At 41.3% G+C, this 22,232-nt stretch overlaps 1 protein-coding gene across 1 annotated transcript in view; it reads right to left on the bottom strand.

Annotated features, from left to right (window-relative positions):
- The window catches only part of ptch2 (patched 2), a 111,629-nt gene that overhangs the window by 26,741 nt on the left and 62,656 nt on the right, over positions 1 to 22,232 (bottom strand). The window contains exons 9-15 of the mRNA XM_072273632.1: positions 17,963 to 18,094; positions 17,646 to 17,801; positions 17,361 to 17,459; positions 16,599 to 16,724; positions 13,297 to 13,415; positions 11,511 to 11,916; positions 10,054 to 10,366 (exon numbers count right to left, since the gene is read on the bottom strand). Of these exons, the coding sequence (XP_072129733.1) occupies positions 10,054 to 10,366; positions 11,511 to 11,916; positions 13,297 to 13,415; positions 16,599 to 16,724; positions 17,361 to 17,459; positions 17,646 to 17,801; positions 17,963 to 18,094 (1,351 nt within the window). The remainder of the gene's footprint in view (positions 1 to 10,053; positions 10,367 to 11,510; positions 11,917 to 13,296; positions 13,416 to 16,598; positions 16,725 to 17,360; positions 17,460 to 17,645; positions 17,802 to 17,962; positions 18,095 to 22,232) is intronic.

Genomic DNA, 22,232 nt, shown 5'->3' with positions numbered 1-22,232 from the left:
AACCATACAGCTTTGGAATGTGGGAGGAAACCAGAGCACCTGGAGGAAATGAACACAGTTATGGGGAGAATGCACAAGCTCCTTATAATGTGTCATTGCTGCCACTATAATGTGATGCATTAACCGCTATGCCACCCCAATGACACTAATGGGTCAAATTTGAAAGAAAGTATCAAACTTAGTTACTGTGGCTCATACAAGAACAGACTTATAATGCCTACTCACCTGTAATACACTAATTATACGACTGGGGCAATTAAAGAAATCTTTATATAGGCATCCGATAAGTCTCGTGAGACCATGGATTTGCGCCTTGGAAGGTTTCCAGGGCGCAGGCCTAGGCAAGGTTGTATGGAAGACCAGCAGTTGCCCAAGCTGCAAGTCTCCCCTCTCCACACCACCGATGTTGTCCAAGGGAAGGGCATTAGGACCCATGCAGCTTGGCACCTGGTGTCGTCGCAGAGGAATGTGTGGTTAAGTGCCTTGCTCAAGGACACACACGCTACCTCAGCCAAGGCTCGAACCAGCGACCTTCAAATCACTAGACGAACGCCTTAACCACTTGGCTATGTGCCAACACTAATCTATCTTACGCAAATCTGATGCTTCAGTCATCCTGCTCCCCCCACCTCACCAGCCGTTACTGATGGTGATGCTTGCTATTGAAATGGCAAAGTCATGCTCCCCCAGTCCTTGACATCCTTCAGCAAAAATCACACTGCTGTTGGAACTGAGTAGGTCAGGCAGCATCTGTGAAGGAAGAAGGATCAGGGGGATGGTTAATGTTCAGACCGCCCATTCGTCTGCCTCCACAGATGCTGCATGACACGCTGAGTTCCTCCTGATCTTTTTTGCTTCAGTTTACAGCATCTGCAGTCTCTTCTATCTCCTCTGACGTCCTTCACTCTGACAAGCATCAAGGTTTGCCCTATTTTTCAAAAGAATGGCTCAAGGAAAACTTCTCTGAACAATTCAATTGTTCCCGCCATTTAGTGGTTTAGAAAGAAATTCATCTCAAAGCTTTGATTTACATCACTGAAAATAAACCACAATTAAGACCCGGGAATGCATGGAGCATATTAAAGGGCACAGTTTGCAAGATTTTTTAAAAAGTTTTAGAATGTTCAATGATATCCTGTGTGGTCTAACAAAAAAGGATATACGGTTTTTCAAATCGCATCAGTCTGTTCAATCTGTTACGGCTGTGACAGATGCATTTTTTTAAAACCAGTTAACTCCATCTGGTAAAGCCTTTGAACATTTCAGTATCTTTATTTCACTTTTATTTTGCATTTGGGTGTTTGTTTCCTCCTGCTAGTTCTATTGATCTGTGTCTCTAAGGCTCCTTGAGTGATAAAATCTTTACACTCATTGACTTAGAGCTTGCTGAGTCAAGGTGAATTGTTTCACCAAAACTGTAGAATTAAACGGTGCCATCAGAGGCTCTGCACAATTTGGTGCTAACAGCATTGTTGAATAGTCATGCTGTATATGAGTGACACGATTACTAGCACAGAAAGAGTAGGGTGTTCAAGCTGTGTAAAAAAAATTAAATATCTTCTGTTGTCATGAGCTTATCCTACAGGTAAATCTCCAGAGATGTGGCAATCATTCTGCTGGCTGTGAAGCAAGAGTTATACTGAAACAAAAAAACTGATCTCTGCATGAAAAATGAACAGAGATGGATGTTATATTTTATTCCTTATGAAGATAGTCTTTCAGCCAAATACATTTACCTATTACGGTTAAATAATGGGCTGTATAATGTATACACGAGGAAATCTGCAGACGCTGGAATTTCAAGCGACACACATATAAGTTGCTGGTGAACGCAGCAGGCCAGGCAGCATCTCTAGGAAGGGATACAGTCGACGTTTCGGGCCGAGACCCTTCGACAGGACAGACGAAGGGTCCTGACAAAGGGTCTCGGCCCGAAACGTCGACTGTACCTCTTCCTAGAGATGCTGCCTGGCCTGCTGCGTTCACCAGCAACTTTTATGTGTGTTGCTGTATAATGTGTACATACTTTGATCATAAATAGACGTTGAACTTAAATTATATATTTTTATTTAATTTGGAGATATAGCAGGGTAACGGGCCTTGCCACCAAACAAGCCCACAAGGCCCAATTATACCCATGTGACCAGTTGACCTACTACTCTATACATCTTTGGAATATGGATAGAGATTGGAGAGGAAAGCCATGTGGTCACGGGCAGAACATATGAACTCCTTACGGACAGCAGCAGAAGATGAAGCCCAACCGCTGGCACTGTAATAGAATCATACTACCATGCCGCAAGAAAATTCAAGGAGACCCCAGTGAGGATTACTTGGAAGAACTGAGAATGGGGATGGGATGATTCTAGAGACCCTCAAAGATTTGCCTTTTTTTTTGATGTGGAGCTGCACAGATTCACTCAGGAAACATTGTCCGGTGTCTGTCAACGACATAGGTTCAAAAACCATTGTTGGTAAGACCCTTGGGAGCTTTGGGTCAAGGGTTCCAAGGACTGAAGATTTCTAGCTGCCAGAAACTTCAAATACTAAGTGCACTTGGTGACTATCTGAGCTGACAGAAGCTGTACAGAATGAGCATATCTTTCTGCAAAATGGAAAAAGTGGAATTTCCCGGTGGCTAACCATTTTAATTACTATCCTCATTCCCACTCTGACATGTCAGTCCACGGCCTTCTCTATTGCCATGATGAGGCCACTCTAGTGGGGAGGAGCAACACTCTATATTCCATTTAGGTAGCCACCAAACTGATGGCGTGAACATCAATATCTTCTTCCACTAATTTTTTCTCTCCTCCTTTCCCTATTCTTCTATTCCCCACTCTACCCTCTTATCTCTTCTCCTCACCTACCTATCATCTCCCCCTCATGCCCTTCCTCCTTCCCTTTCTCTCATGGCCCACTTTTCTCTCCTATCAGATTCTTACTTCCACCTTGCCTTTTCCACCTATCGCCTCCCAGCTTCTTACTTCATCCCTCCCACCTGGATTCACCCATCGCCTTCCAGCTAACCTCCTTCTCCTCTCCCACCTTTTTATTCTAGTATTTTAGACCATAAAATATAGGAGCAGAATTAGGTCATTAGGCCCATCGAGTCTTCTGCACCATTTCATCATGACTGATCCAATTTTCCTCTCCACCCCAATCTCTGCCTTCTCCCCATATCCCTTCATGCCCTGACCAATCAAGAATCTATTATACTTAAAGATTTGGTCTCCACAGCTGCCTGCGGCAAAGAATCCCAGATTCACTACTCTCTGGCTAAAGAAATTCCTCTTCATTTCCGTTCTAAAAGGACACCCCTCTATTCTGAAGCTGTGACCTCTAGTCTTAGATTCTCCCATCATAGGAAACATGCTCTCCATGTCCACTCTTCACTCTTCCCTCTCAGTCCTGATGAAGAGTCTCAACACGAAACATTGACTGTTTCTTCATTTCCATAGGTGCTACCTGACCAACTGAACTCCTCCAGAATCTTGTCTACATCGCTTCAGATTTCCAGCATCTGAAGACCTTCTCATGTTCAGGCCTAAAGTCTGTAGGCAGGTATAATGCAGAAAAGTACCTTGTAAGGGGAACATGCATATATATGTTGCAGAGAGCGAGAGAGGAGAGAGAGAAAGAAGAGGGAGAAAGAGATAGATAAAAATCAGGGTTGTTGTACAGTGCCACTTGGAAAACAATACCAATTCACATGAAGGAAGCTTTGAAAAAAAGTTATTATAAAAGAATCCTAATCTTCAGCCTCGTAAAGAGATGCCAATGAGCGTCTTTAGTTACAGGGCTAAGGTAGGGTAATGCTCCAAACTCATGCATGGTCTCGGTAGAATGTTGGCTGTTTGGCAGAGAAACTCTGCTGAAATGTAAACACACCTTGTCATTCAATCTCACAAATGCAATCAACCCAAACCCTCAAGGCATGAGGATGTAATACGAGTCGATTTACTCGGAAAAGAAAAAAGCGTTGTTGTATTTCCTGCTTTGCTTTCCCCTTCCCTCCCCCCCCCCCCCCCACCCACACCCCTCCAATTCAACCCTGAAGGGAATTTAAGTCTTCAGAAAACATTTGTGTACTCCATGCTCAGGAGAGCTGGGAGGCAGCTGTGTATTCACTGATGAATGTCTCAGAACAAAGCTGTTTACTGGGAACAGAGGGCACCACCAAGTCCACACAGGGAAAGTTTCAGGACAAAGCAGGAGCTGACACATTTTTAGCAGTAGGTCACATGTTAAAATATTAAGAACACATCAAAAAGACATTAAAGAGGAAAGGGAAGAGCTGTACTAGATACGTAGCATTTAGATTTATCAACAGTTATCAGCAAGCATATTACAGCAGTGTCGTTTGCAAGGGATTTGTTCATTCTCAGTTGTAGCAGACTTCAAACTGAGATGCAGGATTTTATGTTCACATCCACAGGTATTTCCAATCAACACAAGAGAACAGCATTCTTAATGCTGCAGTTTCTGTGATGACACAAGAGACTGCACATTCTGGAACCAGGAGCAATAATCTGTTGGAGGAACTCAGTGGGTCTGGCATCATCTGAGGAAGAAAACGAATTGCCAATGTTTCAGATCAAACCTCTGCACCAGGATCGAGCGCAGGGCTTACAACCGGAGTCGTGAACAATTCCTGAGTTCCTCCAGCAGATTGTCCAGTTGCTCCAATTTCTCTGTGATGCTTGCATTTAAAAATAAGGCATCTGCACCTATTGCTACTGAGTGCATCTCTATAGAAGCAAAGAATTTGTTTCAAAAGGCAAAATATCGTTGGATTTGAAAAATACCAGACCAGTCTCTGTGGTGACACGAGTTGTTACTTTCCTTTGCAGCACAAGGGTGTCAACAATAGGTTAAAAAATGTTCGTTCCCTTCCTCAGTAAAATTAGTATCCGTACGGTACTTTCACAGAGTCCTACAGAACAGAAACAAGTTCCTCACCCAACTGAGACTGTACCAGCCATCAAGCTCCCAATATTCAAAACCTATACCAGTCTCATTTCACTCTATTCACAATTACATTAGCAGCATCCAGATTCTGTTAATTACCTTCGTACTTAGTCATTTTACAATGTCCAATTAACCTACCCACCTGCACATCCAGAAGAAACCAGCACATTTACAGACAGAGAGAACAGGCAAACTCTGCATAGACAGCTTTGTCCAGAACTGAATCCAGGTTTCTGGAATCAGCCGCTCTGCTGGCTGTGGCACTGTGTCTTACCCAGCCCCTCAAATGAGCTGCTCTGCCACTCTAAAATCGACCATGAATGTTGAAGTCAAAGGTTCAAAGGCTCATTTTATTATCAAAGTATGTATGCAGAATACAACAATGAAATTTGTCTTCTCCAGCTAGCCATGCAATACAGAAAACCATGTAAGTAGTTGAAAGAAAGACATCAATTCCCCTTCCACACAAGAAGAAAAAAGATACAAAAACTAAAATGCTTTTGTATGGAATATTGAAAGAAAGTATTAGTAAGGGTCCTCCGCCAGATCCAGGCTTTCATCAATCGACTGTCAGTAAGGGTGCTCTCTCTGCGCTTTCTTTCAGGGGAGGATGTGGACCAATTGAAAATGATAAAGCCAAGATTCAGAGATTAAACTTAGTAAAACTTTTTAAAAAATTATCACTAAATCAAATGAATACCCAAATCATAGATTTAAGGACAATATTGGAGCATGGTACTTCTAACAGAAATGGTAACTCGTTTAAATGAAATTTTAAAATTAAAATAAATTTTTCTATGATATAAATACTCCGTGATTACTTGATAGTGGTTGTGCACTCAAAGTTTGAAGTGTATTTTGGATGTTGCTTCAATTTCAAATCTTTTAAGTACATCTGAAAGTTTGGATTTAAGTCTTCTGTATTTGGTGATCCAGAAACATATGGAATCCAGTGCAAATTTACATAGTGCATCTGACCTACTCTACAGACATTGGGCTCCTTCATCTTCATGATGTCATTACTCAATAACATACGCCAACCACCAATTTGCTTAGATAGTGAGTCACGGCTGTTTATCATTACAATTGAAACTGAAATGAAACACTACCCACAAATAGAAAACACCATTTCCTGTTAAGGTGAAAGGTGGACTTGTGCTAATTGGAAGTTCTCTCATGCTGGGGGTGCTCCTTTCTCCAGGTTTATTCTCTTTAGGTAGGTGTGCCCAAACGTTCTTTTTCTTGGAAAGTATATTCCTAAGTCCTTCCTTACGACCTGGTCCAGCACCAACTCTCTGATAACTGTTTCTCCAATTCCAACTTCTGGTGCATTCCCACACTTCCTCCTGCCCACCAGTGGCCTCCAAATTTGAAGTCCCATAATTCCTTCCATAAATGTCTCTCTCCCCCCTCCCCACCCAACACTTTAAGAAACGTATTACCACTAGCTTGTTTTACCCAGGTTCTTTGTCTGAGTCTAACATTGCAAAAGTTTCCTCCTGTGAATCACCTTGGTACGCTTTAGTATGATAGAAATTGCAAGCTCTTGCTGTTGATCTGGGATAAACAGAAAACTTTGGGAAGCAGTAAATGCTATATCATTACTCTATCACAGTGCCACTGGAATGGGTGTTCGTCATAGAAAGAGCACATTTTCCCTTTCAGTCCTGCTTTCATTCAACATTTGTGCACCTTTCATCCTAAATCCTGTTTCTCACTTAGTATGCTTGTATGTTTACCTCATCCATATTAGGTGCTTTGACATTAAGGTTACTGACTCTCGAAGAGAAGGCCTTTTTATGTTTCTAACAAGCTACACGCTTTCTAACACTGCAGGAGATCATAGCAGGTAAATAAGTCCTTTCAGTTCACAAGGACCATGAAAGTGTAAGCCTCTGTTGCTGCCTGTAAAGGTAAGTTAGGCAATTTATCCAAGAGACAAAGAAACAGATTCAGTTTTATAACATGGTTTTTCCACCATATTCATCCCTTTTTCACATTTATTCATCAAAAATGATCCTGCAGTCTGAGTTTGTCAGACCACCCATACGGCTGTGTGTTCAGTTAGTCAATCATTGTTTCAACAGCATTGCTAACATAAGCACTCAATGCTACTGCAGTACTATTTAATCATTCTAGATTTTTCATAATTAAAGGAATGTCAAAATAAAGGCCTTTTGCTTTTCATTATCTACATTCAGATTCCTATTGCAATAAAAATATTATTGGAGTCAGAAAAATCTAGAAATAGCAGCTTAGTAGCACTGAAACTCTTCAAGTTATGCACACAAATGAGTCTTGCTAATTATTACCATAACTGAAGCCTTCTTTGTGGAATCATGATGTAATTCCCTTGTCATTTGTGCCTGCCTCAATCTTTTTAAAACAACACACATTACATGGAAAACGTACATTTCCAAAGTTTGAGACACAGCAGATCAAGTGTAAGCCTCAGAACAAACAATATGCATTCAAATAGAAAACATTCCAGACGCTTGAAGGGGCAAGGTGGAGAAATAGAAATGATTGAGGCGAGATGATATTATTTTTAAACTACTAGCAGGAGAACTTGGGGGGGCGGGGGGAAGGTCAGAAATGGAACAAAAGTAATGCAGAACTGATTGAAGGACAAGGTAGCATTTTGCAAGATAATTTTCTGGCATTTTTCTTATAAGGTGTTTAAGGTGTAAGCATTCAATCAGCCAACAAATGCAATAACTTCAGAGAATTAGCAATATTGGTTAGATTTTAAAGGCGATGTGTAATTGTCCCTACAGCTTTAGCTCATCCATGCAGTACGACTTAACTGGGATCTAACAGGTTGAGAGACAATAGTGAGTATTAATATGGGGCTGGGGGGGAAACCATTGCAGAGTATTGGAAAAAGCTGCGGAAATTTACAAACTCAACCAGCTCTATTATGGGCACTAGCCTCCCCAGCATTAATGACATTTTCAAAAGGCAACACACACTAAATGCTGGAGGAATTCAGCAGGTCAGACTGAATCCATGGAAATGAACAGTTGGTGATTCGGGCTGAGACCCCTCTTCATGGAGGGAATGATCCGTGTGGAATGTGGAAAGGCAGAGAGCGGTAAAGAAGTGTTTGGTGGTAGGAGCCCTTCGGAGGTGGCGGAGGTTGTGGAGGACGATGTGTTGGACATGGAGGCTGATGGGATGGTGGGTAAGGATAAGAAGAAAGGTATTACTGGTGGCTGGAAAATGGGGTGAGCGCAGACATGGAGGAGATGTGTGGAGGGAGGGCGAACCTCATTCTTTGAGCAAGGAGGACACCTCTAATATCTGGAAAGTATAGCTTCATTCTGATGTGGTGGAGATGAAGGAACTGAGAACAGGTGACAGGTTGAGAAGAGGTATAATCAAGATAGCTGTGGGAAAGGTAGGTTTATAAAAGATGTCGGTTGATAGTTAGTATCCAGAGATGGAGACAGAGGTGTCAGAAATGGACCAAGTGAAGTTAAGGGCGGGTGGAAGTTGATGAAATTGACGAGCTCGGTATGAGTGCAGGAAGCAGCACCAATGTAGCAGAGGAAGAGTTGGGAAGTGTTATTGGGGCTACTTGGAACATGGACAATTTTACATAGCCGGTGAAAAGGTAGTCATAGCTGGGGCCCATGGCTACCTGTCAAGTCTGGAGAAAGTGGGAGTAGCTGAAGGTAAAATTGTTGGGTGGGGGGAACCAGTTCTTCCGGATGGAGGAGGATGATGGTGGAGGGGAACTGATTGGTTCTTTCATTGCAAAAGAAGCAGCGAGCTCTTCCTTAAGGTTTCTTGATGAGGGATGAAAGTGTTTTGGGACCGATCCTTCTGCTGATTCTGAAAAATTTCTGAGGCATTGGTTCAAGTAAGCAAGTTAGGTGGTGATTAACCTTTCTGTTACAAGGTAATCTTTAGCAGGAAGGCTGACATCTTCTGCTTAACGTGAATCAGAAATTGAGTGTGCGCGTGTCTCTAACTGCAATGAGAAATTGCAAGTTTAACTGCACTAGGATCACTGATGATCATCTCCTTTGACTTTCAGGAAAATATGTGATCTTTCAACACGGTAGTGCCAAAAAACCCCTCTGTCACAAGCAGGAAAGCTGCTGTTATTTTATCAGTTCACCAACAAGATAGGGACGTATGACTGAAACCAGAGCAAATTTTTTTGACAAGAAAAATGACCAAAAATGAAATTAAATGTGTGGTTCTGAGTATTCAATATAGCTAGCTGAAATCATGAAAATAATTAACATCCTGATTGGCAAGTTATTTCCAGATTCCTTGCATCACTAAGAGAGCATCACTAACCCTTCAGTAATATTTCTTTAATACTCATTCAAGAGATGTGGCTTCACTAGCTCAGCCGGCTTTTAATTGCCCATTTCTTGTCACCCTTAAGGTGGTGGTGGGGAGCTGGCTTCATGAACTACTGTAATATACTCTGGCATTCCTTACACAACAACCACCTACATGTAAAGTTATGATTTCCGTTCTGCCTCTGTGTCAGCCACATGAGAAAGGACAAGGCGTCAAACAATTCATATAGTCTCTAGCTTATTTGCTATGAAACTTCACAGGGTTCAAATAGTTCAGTATAATACATACCTGATAGCTGTGGTCTGCTACAAGAAAAAGACTCGCATTTCCATGTCTCTCAGAAACATCTCAGTATACTTTACATGCTATGAATTACTTTGAAGTACAGAGACAGTCACTTTGTATATATCAGGCCCCAAAATTTACATTCCTGGGCTATTCTTCAGAACCCCAGACCCCACTTCAAGTACCCCAAGCCATGTTGAAATTAACAGATGTTGAATTCAAAAGCTCATGTCATAAAACAAATTATGGTAGAGGATATACGAACAAGAAGATTAGGAGTAGATTATTATATTGTGGTGCAGTTTCTTAAACGCTAAACCACTAATGGAGGCCTGTTTTAAGTTTCTGAATTTCACCTTCAGATCCCCAAGCTAAGTGGTATTTTGTCCTGAGATGACATTATGCATGCAAACACACTTAACTGCTCATTGTTAAATAGTGAACAAAAAATATGAAAGAGAGGTTTTGTAATCTTACCTCTTAGCCAGTCCTGAATATAATGCAACCACATTTTTGGCAACAGTTTATTCTCTTCACGAACAATATATTTGATACTATCGAAACTCCTGTGCAGATCATAAAGCAGCTTCTGGGATGCAGCATAATCAAACCCCCCCATGGAGACGATGTACATGTTGTAGAAGGAAAAATACTTGAATTGGGCTTCAATAAAATTGTACTCCTTGGTTTCACGAGGCACAATGTCTGTAAGGTACAGCCCATCATGAACCATGGTAGTTCCATAAAGGCTCATCCCAAGCAAGGCCATGAAGAGGATTAACACGACAATCTAGGTTGTAAAAGTAAAATCATAAGTGAACAAGTCTGTCGCACTTCAGATCAGAGTACAATACAAGGCATTTATCCAGAGCGATAAGGCTTTAGTGGTTTTTTTTGGGGGGTGGAGTTATACTGTAAACTCTCACATTGTTGCTAGAGAATTTCAGCAGGCGACCTCATTGAAAGGACTAGATAGAGTGGACATGGATAGGATGTTTCCTATATTGGAGGAGTCTCGGAGCAGATGGCAGAGCCTCAACCAATATAAAGATGTCCCTTTACAACAGAGATGAGGTGGAATTTCCTTAGTGAGAGGCTGATGAATCTGTGGAATTCCTTGCCACAGATGGTTGTGGAGGCCAAGTCATCGGTATATTTAAATCAGAGTTTGACAGGTTCTTGATTAGAAAAGGCAACGAAGGTTACAGGGTGAAGGCAGAAGAATGGGGTTGGGAGGGATAATAACTCCGCCATGGTGGAATGGCGGAACAGACACGATGAGCTGAATGGCCCGGTTCTGCTTGTGTGTCCTATGGGCCTATGTTTCTTTCTACCGTCCTATTGTGAAGCAGACAAACCAGGCTACAGAGCCAAGCAAGTATGGATAGTAACCAGAATTATGATTTGAAAATCCAAGTCATAATACACTAGAATTCTTTCTTCTTTAGGAAAGCAACAAGTCTACCATGCCCAGGAGACCTCAGGAACACAGGAAAGGAGGGAATAAGATTTACAATCAAGGATAGAAATCAAGAGGTCACGGATAGTAGGGTATAAAAACATGTGCTGTCATCTGCCCAAGTGACTGATGCAGGGTTTCAACTTGAAATGCTGACAACTCCTTCTCCCCCACCCTCATCCACAATGCTGCTCAACCTGCGGAGATCCTCCAGCAGATTATATTCTGCTTCAGATTCCACCATTCTGCACTCTTGTGCCTCCATGGTTGTCCTAGAAGAGGACTAATTTTCTCAGCACAGCGTATGATGTCAGTGCCAGTCAAGGAAGTGTGACTCATACTGGGGAACGGTTCTGTTAATTTTCAAACAACCAGAAAACAGTTATAAACTGTTACTCAATCTGAGTTCAAGTGATCAGAGTTCATATTTCTTGGCCATAACCTTTAAAGGACAAAATAGTTGAAAATTACTTACTTTTGATTCAGTCCTCAGAAGAAGTGGAGCGTACTTGTCCCGCGCAAAATCAGTCAAATTCCATTTGACGAAGGGTATTTGAACACAGTTCCTGCAGACCTTTGCCTCATCCACCTGGGCCAGTAGGTCCCGAGTTGAGCTGGTGGGGTCCATTCCCTGGGAGCCAATGTGCTCGGCTGGAGGTACGATGACTGAAGGAGTTGAAGAGATCTGAGATGTTGGAGAAATGATGGTGACAATGTGTTGGCCAGTGGGATCGCACTGGGTAAATGCCTGAACCGTGGTGGTGATCTGGGTGCTGTGGGTATATGTTGGCCCTCCATTCAGAGAAGGGTGAAAGTTATGGATATCGTTCACATCTGCAAACTCTTGTGGTTGGACCCGTATTACTCTCGTTGAGCAGAGGCTGAAAAACAAAATATACAGTGTAATCCATTCTACATTGATAGCATTATATATTGTTATGTGCATTACAATGCTGAATAGTAATAGTTAACATAGCAAAATTAACTATCATGATGATCAACTTTTATTCGAGTTAACAAAAATTAACCACAGTAATTTTATGAAAAATTTTCATTGATCATCAAAAAATAAGTAGTAATCACTAATCGTTACTATCTACTGAATTAATTCCTGAAGTCAAATTATGGCCTTGAAATCACTCCCACATATCCCTTTCATGGCTGAAAGCAGCTTTGTTCCATGTTTAACCCTTCTTGGGAAAGTAACAGATGTTATGGTGGATGCCAGTGTCTAAAACATTTCATGTGGTTGATTCATGATGGTGTCCAGACCATGGGATTATTCAGCTACACACCATCTCCTGTTTTAAAACTCAGATATACAATGTATCCCAAGATATTTACCAATCAGATGCTATGAGAACTTTCCACTTTGAATGGCCTTTCCTTCTCCAATAGTTTTTTCATTGTTCAAAGATTCAAAGTGCATTTGTTATCAACAAATGTTTAAATTATACAAACCTGAGATTTGGTTGCTTAATAGGCAGTTGCAAAGCAAGGATGGAGTTAAAGACCAACCCCCAGTGTCCACAGAGAAAGACAAAAAAACAAATCATGCAAACAAAGGAAACAGAGTAGCTCGGAGCAGGCCCAAAGCCTTGGTATTCAGTTTATCATATTGGCAGGGCAAGTCGCTGCATAGTTCACAGACAAGAAAGCACAGCAGCCTGGGGCACACTCTCAGCCTTAGGGTCCTGGAGAGAGGAGTCCCCAGACTATCCGGACCAGCGGTCAAATTGTCCAAACCTCGCACAAGGAACCAGGCCCTGAATTGGACCCCGGCCTAGATCTCACTGCCGGAGAAGCAGTTTTCAACCTCTCCAAATCAGCTCGGCACTTAGAGTGATCCACCCTCGCACCCAGGTAAGTTGGATGGGCATTGAAAGCTTCCCCCCTCCAAATCGTTCACTCCATCCAGCAAGGCTCCAACTCCAAGTGTGTCAATTTTGCAGTGCACCAGCAGGACACATGTCTAGGTAGTGCTACCTTAAACCAGAAGTTGGTAGGATCTTACTTGGAGGCGAAGCTGGTGAAAATCTGTTTCAGGGAGCAGTGGCAAGCGAATCGGCAGCAGATCATATATTGTATAAGTTGGGTCACAGGAAAAGAAATGGAAGAGAAGAAACAATTGGCCCACATCTAATGATGACCTTTGACTGGTTTCACCTCCGCTTTGTATTGACAAATAATGGCAGAAATCCTCGCATTGTCCTTATCTTTGTGACCAAACCCAGGGACTCTATTAGAAGAGCAAATCTCACCTGGAAAAACAGCAGAAAATATCCAGCCGTTTGTCTTCCCGTCGATGAAGATCCAAGCTTAAGATGGCAGGAAAGATGAGGAGCACCATCGCAAAGTTAAAAACCACAACTATTGCAGCCTGCAAGGGGCAAGGAATAGAGGTTAATATTATTGTATCATTACCCAGATTTGGAAATCTACAGAATTATTACTTTTAAAAATCCACAAAGGAGAGACTAGGATGAGGGAATTGGCTTTTATTAATGATAAAGTCAACAGCCCACCATGAATACTTTTTGTTCTGCTGTAATACTTGGAGGAGAGGTACCTCTTACATAATATCTGTCATTCTTTCTTGGCTTTTAACTTCCCAAATATGATTCTACATCATCAAATGCATGCGTTACTGTTTGCTTTCTGCTTTCTTCTTATGTTAATGAACTCCTGCACTGTCTTGTCAGACTGCCTACCAGTTTAGCATGCCCCTTTAAGATCTGAAAGAAACATAGTTGAAAATCTATAGCTTCACTGTAGGCCCCAGGCCTCGGGCAAAGAACAGCAGTTTCTGATTTCTAACCAAGATATTTCCAGCTTTAAGTGAGCTGTACTACAACTCCAGTTCCAGACCTCACCAAAGCCCTGTATTTAGCCAAGGAAAATATTAAATCTCTTAAGGATTTGATGCAAGAAACCCCTCCTCCCTTAAATATGCCCCCTCTGACTCCTTTCCTCTACATTAACATTAATGTGAAAGACTCCTAAAGTCACAGTAGTCTGATGTAAGAGAATATGGAGGGGGTGAAGTTGCCCAAGGCAGCCATTATAATACATTATTATCTCCCAGACCACCCAGTGAGTCCAAGAAGATCACATTGCTGGAACTGACATGTAGCTGATACAGCCCATCATTTATTGCCAACTACACTGGCTGTGCAAATTGAAGGCCTGCTTCCAGGCCAGTCTAGTGTTCTTCCCTGTCAGGTTTTTGGTGCTTAATGCTCTTTGTATTGCTTTCAATCAACATCTCCGGGCTTTGCCAAGTACAGTAGGCCAATGGGACCCTTTTCAGCAAATCAGCATTCAGCATGTTCGTTTGCTCGTTATGTGCCATGTCGTTAACATTGGTCTATCTATCACCATGCTGGCAAATTTTTCTACGTTAGTGGTTTGCCATTGCTTTCTTCTGGGCAGTGTCTTTACAAAACCGGTAACCCCATTACCAGTTTTTTTTTTAAGCGTGTCGTACCAGACATTCAGCCATTCTTGTCTGGCACTTGGTGTCAGAATTAACCGGGTCACAGGACTCGACCCTTGTATTTTTTATGAGGCCAAATGGCTAGCTCGACACTGAACCCGGCACGGATGGAAAGTGTGATCGGGGGTGGCCCGACCTGGATTCGAACTCAGGAACCTTCGCTCCAGAGTCTGGTGCTGATCTCACTGCGCCACCAGCCGGCCAAGCCCATTACCAGTACTGTTCAGAGATTGTCTGCCTGGCATCAGTGGTCACATAACCAGGACTTGTGATCTGCACCAGCTGCTCATATGACCATCCACCACCTACTCCCATGGCTCTCGTGACCCTGACCTTGCGGGGGAGGTAGAGGAGGCGAAGCAGGTGCTACGCCTTGCCCAAGGGTGACCTGCAGGCTAATGTTGGGAAGCAGCCCCTTACACCCCCTTTGGTAGATGTTATCTCCACCCTGCCACACGTATTCAACATGTAAATAAGAACAATGTTTTCCGGAGGGCAAAGGAGAGAAAAACAATCGCTGCTCGGTGGAAATTAAATGTTTTTGCAATGTTATTTTCTTTAGCTCTTACGCCCCAATAAATTAACCATTTTATAAATGGACTGGGGCGTCCATTTACTGATCCCTCCCATCTCATGACTGTAATCCTACTCCCTGTGCACCCCTGCTCTTAAACAGAAAAATAAATTAGTCATCATTCAATTTCAATAACAATTCTAAAAAGATGTGTTTGGGTATGGAACAATTTATTTGAAACATGTAAGACAGGAGGAAGTATGACTTGCCATCTCTCTAAAATTGCATCTGCATTCAGATTTAAAATGCAAATTAGAAATGTTTTGCATCTCTCTCACATCTGAACCTGTCCCCCCCACTTCAAATATAGCTCAAGTTTTTCTAAATGGTAACAGTTTCTTCCTCTGTGTTTACTGCCTGAGACATTATGACATGATTATGACTGTCACATCAATTGTGGATGACATGTTGATTCTCTGGGTAAATTTTTGTTGAGATTAATTGGAAAGGTGTCTGAGGACAGGCAGGCCTAAATGGGAGGGGGCAATTAACATGCAAATACTGGGGAGCTCAAGGCCACGTTTCAGGATTTGGTGGAGAGGTTTACCACTATAATCATCCCATCTTTTCTTTTGAAATGGTATCCCTTTCAAGTATAAAGAGAGGAGGACTTGAGGAGGAATTTCTGAAGCCAGAGGGTGGTGAATCTGTGGAACTTATTGCCACAGATGGCTTGGAGGCCAAGTCATTGGGGATACTTAAAGCAGAGGTTAATAGGTTCTTGATTAGTAAGGCGTTAAAGGTTCAGGGAGAAGACGGGAAAATGCAGTGGAGAGGGATAATAAATCAGCATGATGGAATGGTGGAGCAGACTTGATGGGCTGAATGGCCTAAATCTGCTCCTATGTCTCATGGTCATATAAAGTTATATTTAAAAAAAGCACTTATACAGTTTTCTACATTTGAGACCACCAGTGCAGGTCACAACTTACTAGCGGTATTAGAAAGGTGTCTACTGGATAACAAGTAACTTATCATTCTCAGGAGTCAAATCGTATGTTTTATAAGGGGCGACAAGTTAAAAGGGGAAAAGCTGCATGCAAAATTTGGTTTCCATGATTGCCTTTCAAGTGTATAAAATAATTCAATGTCGATGACATCCTAAGTCAAGTGGTCCTGATCCCATCCTTACAAAATTCTATTTTTTTATTTTATTGCAAAATGTTCTCATCAGTTCATCACACTTCAGAAGCCAAACTCTACTCTGCCACACTTCTAAAGAAGAGCTACACTGTTGTTCAGCAGACTGCTAAGCCCCTCTGTGGCTGACATCTGCAGGTAGCAAGAGAGAAGGTGCAGGTAAATTCAAAGAAGCATGTAACACCTGGAGCAAAGGAATTTACAGCCCTTAATCCACCCTCATCCAGTCTGCCCGGACCCCTCCCATGCCCCTCTGCCACTTTCCAACTTAAACATTTTGCAAACTTCTTTGAGAATGTTGAACCGAGGTATTAAGTGATGCATTCTCCAGCCACTTTACATGATTCACTTACCTGTAAGGAAAATGCACGAAGTGCGGGGATGGGAATCAGAGCAGCCATCGAGAAAGCAATCATGTTATTAATGGATGTGAGAGCAACACTGGTTCCAGTCCTTCTCAGACATTCACCTGTTCTGTCCTTTAGCACAAAACAAAACATAGTAAATGGCTATGGAAATAATTCACATTACCAAGGTCAATTGTGGGTATAACTGAGCAAGGCAAACAAAGGTATCATTGCATACCAACTCAAACATGATTTTTATTATAACTGGTCTCAAACGTAACCAAATCATCATTAATGAAAGAAGTTTATCCACCTGAATTGATAACTTTCTCTCTACCTTTGCTGTCTGTCCTGCCACTTCAAATTTATACTATGGATTTTCCATTTCCAGAAGAAAGTCTCTGTTGGTTTTCTGTTGGCTGTGGAATCCACTACCAATCCCTGTGTGAGATACCTTATTTCTCTATGATTAAACTGTTGGTGGGAACACACATTTTGTGTACTCAGCACATTTATATTAAAATTGCATGGAAAGGCATGCATCAAAAATTGACGGTGCTAACATTTTGCCAAAAGTAGCTTAAAAGGAACTCTTGACTACTTGTGATGGATTGTGAGTTATCAAACTAATTCAAACTTATTGACAAAGAAGCACGTTCTATCAGGTTGGTGGAAGTTTCTTTTGTAATCTTCCCCTGATTATTTCAGTGTAGTAATTAGAAAGAAGTAGCCATTGGATTCTAGTTTTAAGTAGAAATTAGTCTTTACCTTGAAAGGAATGTTCTTATTTTGACCTGTCTCAGTAAATGCATGAGCCAAGAGAAACATGTCATCAACACCAATACCCAGGGCCAGAAACGGTAGTACCTAGTTTCAGGAGATATAAAGAAATTATTAATATTTGAAATTTGCTATTACAGTCAAAGCCTATACCACGCCAAGTTCACAGGCAAAAGCCATTGATTTTTCTCTACTGCCTCAATTCCAGTATATTCCATTGAGAAATATTCAATTGCGGGGAAGGAGTAGACTTGTGAGATCAGAATTAAGTACCTGAGTTGTTGCAGCATTGAACGAGATGCCCAGAAGGGAGCACAGCCCCAGTCCTGAAGCTACTGACAATGCCACCAACAGGACTCCAGCTAGACCCACAGCTCCTTGGGATTTGGAGCAGTCCCACCTCAGCATGGTCACGCAAGCATATGCCAACTAATGGGAATTAAAGAAAAAAAAATATTTATCAACATATATCAATACAGTAGAAATAGAAACAGAAAATTTCTGTTTCTTTTGTTAAGAATTTGCATTGAGAGGCAACCGAAAATGATGTTAACTCGAAACAGAAATATTGAAGATAGAAACAGACTCACCATTAGCAAGTACCCTCCAGCGACACGGAGGGCACTGACATCAGAAAAAGATTTCATGATGTCATTGAGGGTGGTGGTGGAAAAGGCATGGATATTTTGTGTGGAGTTCTGAGGCAGGGACTGGTGAGCCACCTACAACAAGAAGAAATACAATTTTTAAAAAACATTAACATTACTGGCTCACTAGAAATGACCATTCAAAAGTATGACACATATATTTTCAGGTCTTCAGAATCAGAATGAGATTCACGTATATTATCACTGACATATATTGAGAAATTTGTAGTTTTGTGGAAAAAGTACGGGACGAAGACTAACAATTCCTGAGTTACAATGAATAAATAAACAAACAGTGCAGACTAGGGATGGTGGGGACCATTCAGAAATCCAATGGCAGAGGCAAAAAAGCTGCTCCTAAAAAGATTGAGTGTGCATCTTTAGGCTCAGTCTAGGATTCCCTAGTAAAAATATGCAACTGATCTGATGAAGCATACAGGGTTAGATTTGGTTTCTACCCTGTGGTGAGTTGTTTGACCTAAACTAAGAAAATAGTTGATATTTTACAATTGATTTCAAAGGACACAAACAAAATGCTGGAGGAGCTCAGCAGGCCAGGCGGTATCTATGGAAAAAAGTACAGTCGACATTTTGGGCCGAGACCCTGAGGCCTGAAACGTCGACTGTACTTTTCTCCATAGATGCTATCTGCCCTGCTGAGTTCTTCAAGCATCCTGTGTGTGTTGCTTGGATTTCCAGCATCTGCAGACTTTCACTTGTTAGTGATCGATTTCAACAATCTCAGTTTGAAAAAGGGAGATAAATCACTATGAGTTCAGGCTGAAAGGTGTCACTGTGTGGAGAATAATTGAGGACAAAGCTAACACTGTTTCCCCGAAAGGAGGAACTGCCAATATTTTTTAACTTGGGTCCTGAAGACCCAAAGCCCATTCGTGGCATCCTTACTAATTGTCGTGACAGCTTAAACAAACCATGAATCACACTACTCTAAATGACCCAATAGCCCACTGGGCATTAAATTCACCAGTAAAATGTAACAGGAAACCATTCTTATTGGATACAAATGATAACTCCTAGGTTAAAATGAATAAATTGTGAAAGGAGGCAGACTCTAAAACATGCCCAAACAACAATTATTTTAAAGAATTAATGTTGTTGACCTACTTGGTCACAAATATGAGCTTGAAATCACACTACTGAAGCATTTGCTACTAAACAACAGATAAGTATATTTCTGTATTTTATTTGCGTAATGTTTAAAAAAATAGAATCTGATACTAGGTAACCTTGAGGACAAATATTCATAATTCCATCATTTACAGTAAATAGCCCTAGTTAAGCGAGGCATGCTGACTCATGACATTAGACTACCACTGTAGGTTATTTGTTTATCTCCTGGGTAAAAGGTGGTCAAAACTTGACAGAAGAGGCCTTCAGAGGCCAGTCTGCATGACTCACTTCCATTGGCCTGGTGTAAGATACTACGGAGACTAATAATATAAGTAAACCATGCGAGATTGTGGGGGTGTGGTAGGGAAGAGGATAATGCACCCAGGGGGTTGAATTCTTCACTAAAATTGACACACACGTTTGTAGCAGATTTAAAGGAAAACAATATGTGGAACAATTGAATAAAGTTCAGACTGCTAACTAGTTATAAAACATGTCTGCTAATTAATTATAAAACAATGTGGAAAAAGTAACGCTTCAACCATTTAAGGCAATTTGAATATAAATCTGGAATAGTTAAATAAAAATGTCAGTGTATTCTACATTCCCAAGAGATCTGTGTTGTCAAAAGGGTTGAATAAATTTGAGGTACATCTTGAAGCTATCCAATTTTTCTGATTGGGTTTATTCAAATGCAAACTCTTTGTGAGTTTTTTCATACATTTTAAACATGTACGAAATACATTATTTTTTGATCCTTGACAGCTTAGAGTAATGGCTGCAGATGCCAAAGATCACTATGGTCAAAGGTCAGGTGAGATCACATGGCCTCTGGAGCACAGCAAAGGTCCCGTCATTCACCACCTAAGCTGCCACAGCCAAAGGGACTGCAACCTTGGGAATCAGTGAAACATCTTCCACATTTGCTATTCAACCCAACACAACCCAATTCCCTTTCCAGGCAAGCTTCACATAGGCCTCAGGTCTTCTTGTAATCAGCATCTGGGTGTCAGTTATCACCAAACAGCTTGTTCCCATAACTCTCCATCTGTCAGAAGCCCAGAATCCGTCTCCTTGTACACTACAGCTGCAGACTGATGAAAATCAGCCTGATAAGTAATTTCAGCATTTACAAGAACAATTCTCCCTCTCACATTGGAATGAATCCAATTGAAAATAAAGAGAAAAGTGTGTTTGTTTTCTTCATACAGTATATTTTAAAAATCCTTAGTTTTTCCCACAAAACAAAACCCTGAAATTCTCTAGGAGGCATTTAAAGTACTGAACCAAACTGCTTGCAAAATCTTGTACACTCAGTAGAAACATTTATTTTCCTAAGTGTGCTGAACACAGTGCAACTAATAGTTAAGGCCAACTCCTGGTAATCTGATGTATCTCTGATAAAAATGGACATAACTTGCAATATGCCTCATTTTATGTTGATAAAAGCCCAGGCATTAAGTATAACCTCAGAAAAATCCATACTTTGCTCAGGACCTGTTTCCTCAATGTAGTTTAAACCTCAGTCTGGCATTCATCGAACTACCACTTACAATTTCTTCCTTTTCTCATTTTTGGGAGAACTTCCACTTAAATGCATGGACTTGTAACTGAACATGAATCTAGTGACCATGATTACCGAGATGGTTGTGTGTGTGTGTGTGTGTGTGTGTGTGTGTGTGTGTGTGTGTGTGTGTGTGTGTGTGTGTGTGTGTGTGTTTGTGTTCATGCATGGTGTTTCATCATGTGTGTTCATGAACATGTGTGTCTGAATGCGAATGCGTATCAGTGTATATATGTTCCATGATTCTATCTTCACCTGTCTTTAACATTCACACATTTTTTCCGTAAAGATTATTGAATAAGAATCAGGACTGTAAACTCAAGGCTTATTTCTGCACCTTGACATGCCTCTCAAACTTCAAAATCATTCTTGCTCTTTTTTTAAAAAAACATGCTTTTGGTCACTACCTCTAACCTCTGTTTGAGTCACTGTTCAAATCTCTTTGTAAATTACCTTGCAAAATTAATTGGCACAAATGCATGTTTATTTTTGTTGCAAGGTGGTTCTAACTAGCTAACTCAAACCGTCCTGCTTGTAAAATTTCAGACACACATCACACCTAGCCAATTAAACTAGTGTGGAGAACTTACATTTTCAGCTTAGATCATGTCCAGCCCTTTGGACCATAGCTTCTCAACTCAGGTTTTCCAATGTGACAGAATACCCCCAACATTGATCATGAAGAATCCAGCTGGTGATATTGAAGAGGGACCAATCATTCTTTACAATTATCTCTTTGGCTCTACTAAAAATGAAGAAGCCATGGATTTTGAATCACAGAACTTCAAATGGTTCCTCAAATTTCTGCCATGGATGGTACTGAGGCAATCAGTCTCAGAACTCCACTACGAGTTCAATTCTGTCCTGTGGTACTGTGTGTGTGGAGTGTGCACAGACGCATAGATTTCCACTCACGTCACAGATACATAAACACAAGAGATTCTGCAGATGCTGGAAATCCACAGCGACACACACAAAATGCTGGAGGAACTCAACATCTACGGAAATGAATAAACAGTCAACATTTTGGACCGAGTCCCTTCATCAGGACAGAGGGTGTCGGCTCGAAACATTGTCTGTTTATTCATTTGCAGAAATCCCTCCTGACCTGCTGAGTTCCTCCAGCATTTTGTGAGCATTGTTCACAGAAGCATGCTGGTTAGTAAGCAAATAGTTACAATAAACTGTGTCTAGTGTCAAAGGTGGATGGGAGAATCAGTATTGATGGGCATATGAGAGATAATAGGTAACGGGGAATTAAGGACGGGAATGTGATTGATGGAATTTTTCTGAGAACCAGCATTGACTCAAGGCCCTACATCTACTCAGCAGGACTGAGGGAAAACTTTGTCCTTCTCACCCTGAACCCAGTTTAGTTTCACTGTGGATCTCTGCCGTTTAACAGATCAGTCCTAAATTCTCTCTCCATTCAACTTGCCAAGAATTTTAATATATAAAATGAATTTCTGCTCACTGTCCTTTCCCAAAATGAACCACCTCATACTTCTCTGCCCTTTC

Source organism: Mobula birostris, chromosome 12 (genome assembly GCF_030028105.1).
Source record: "Mobula birostris isolate sMobBir1 chromosome 12, sMobBir1.hap1, whole genome shotgun sequence".
NCBI lineage: Eukaryota > Metazoa > Chordata > Chondrichthyes > Myliobatiformes > Myliobatidae > Mobula > Mobula birostris.
This window is presented reverse-complemented; position numbering and strand designations above follow the sequence as displayed.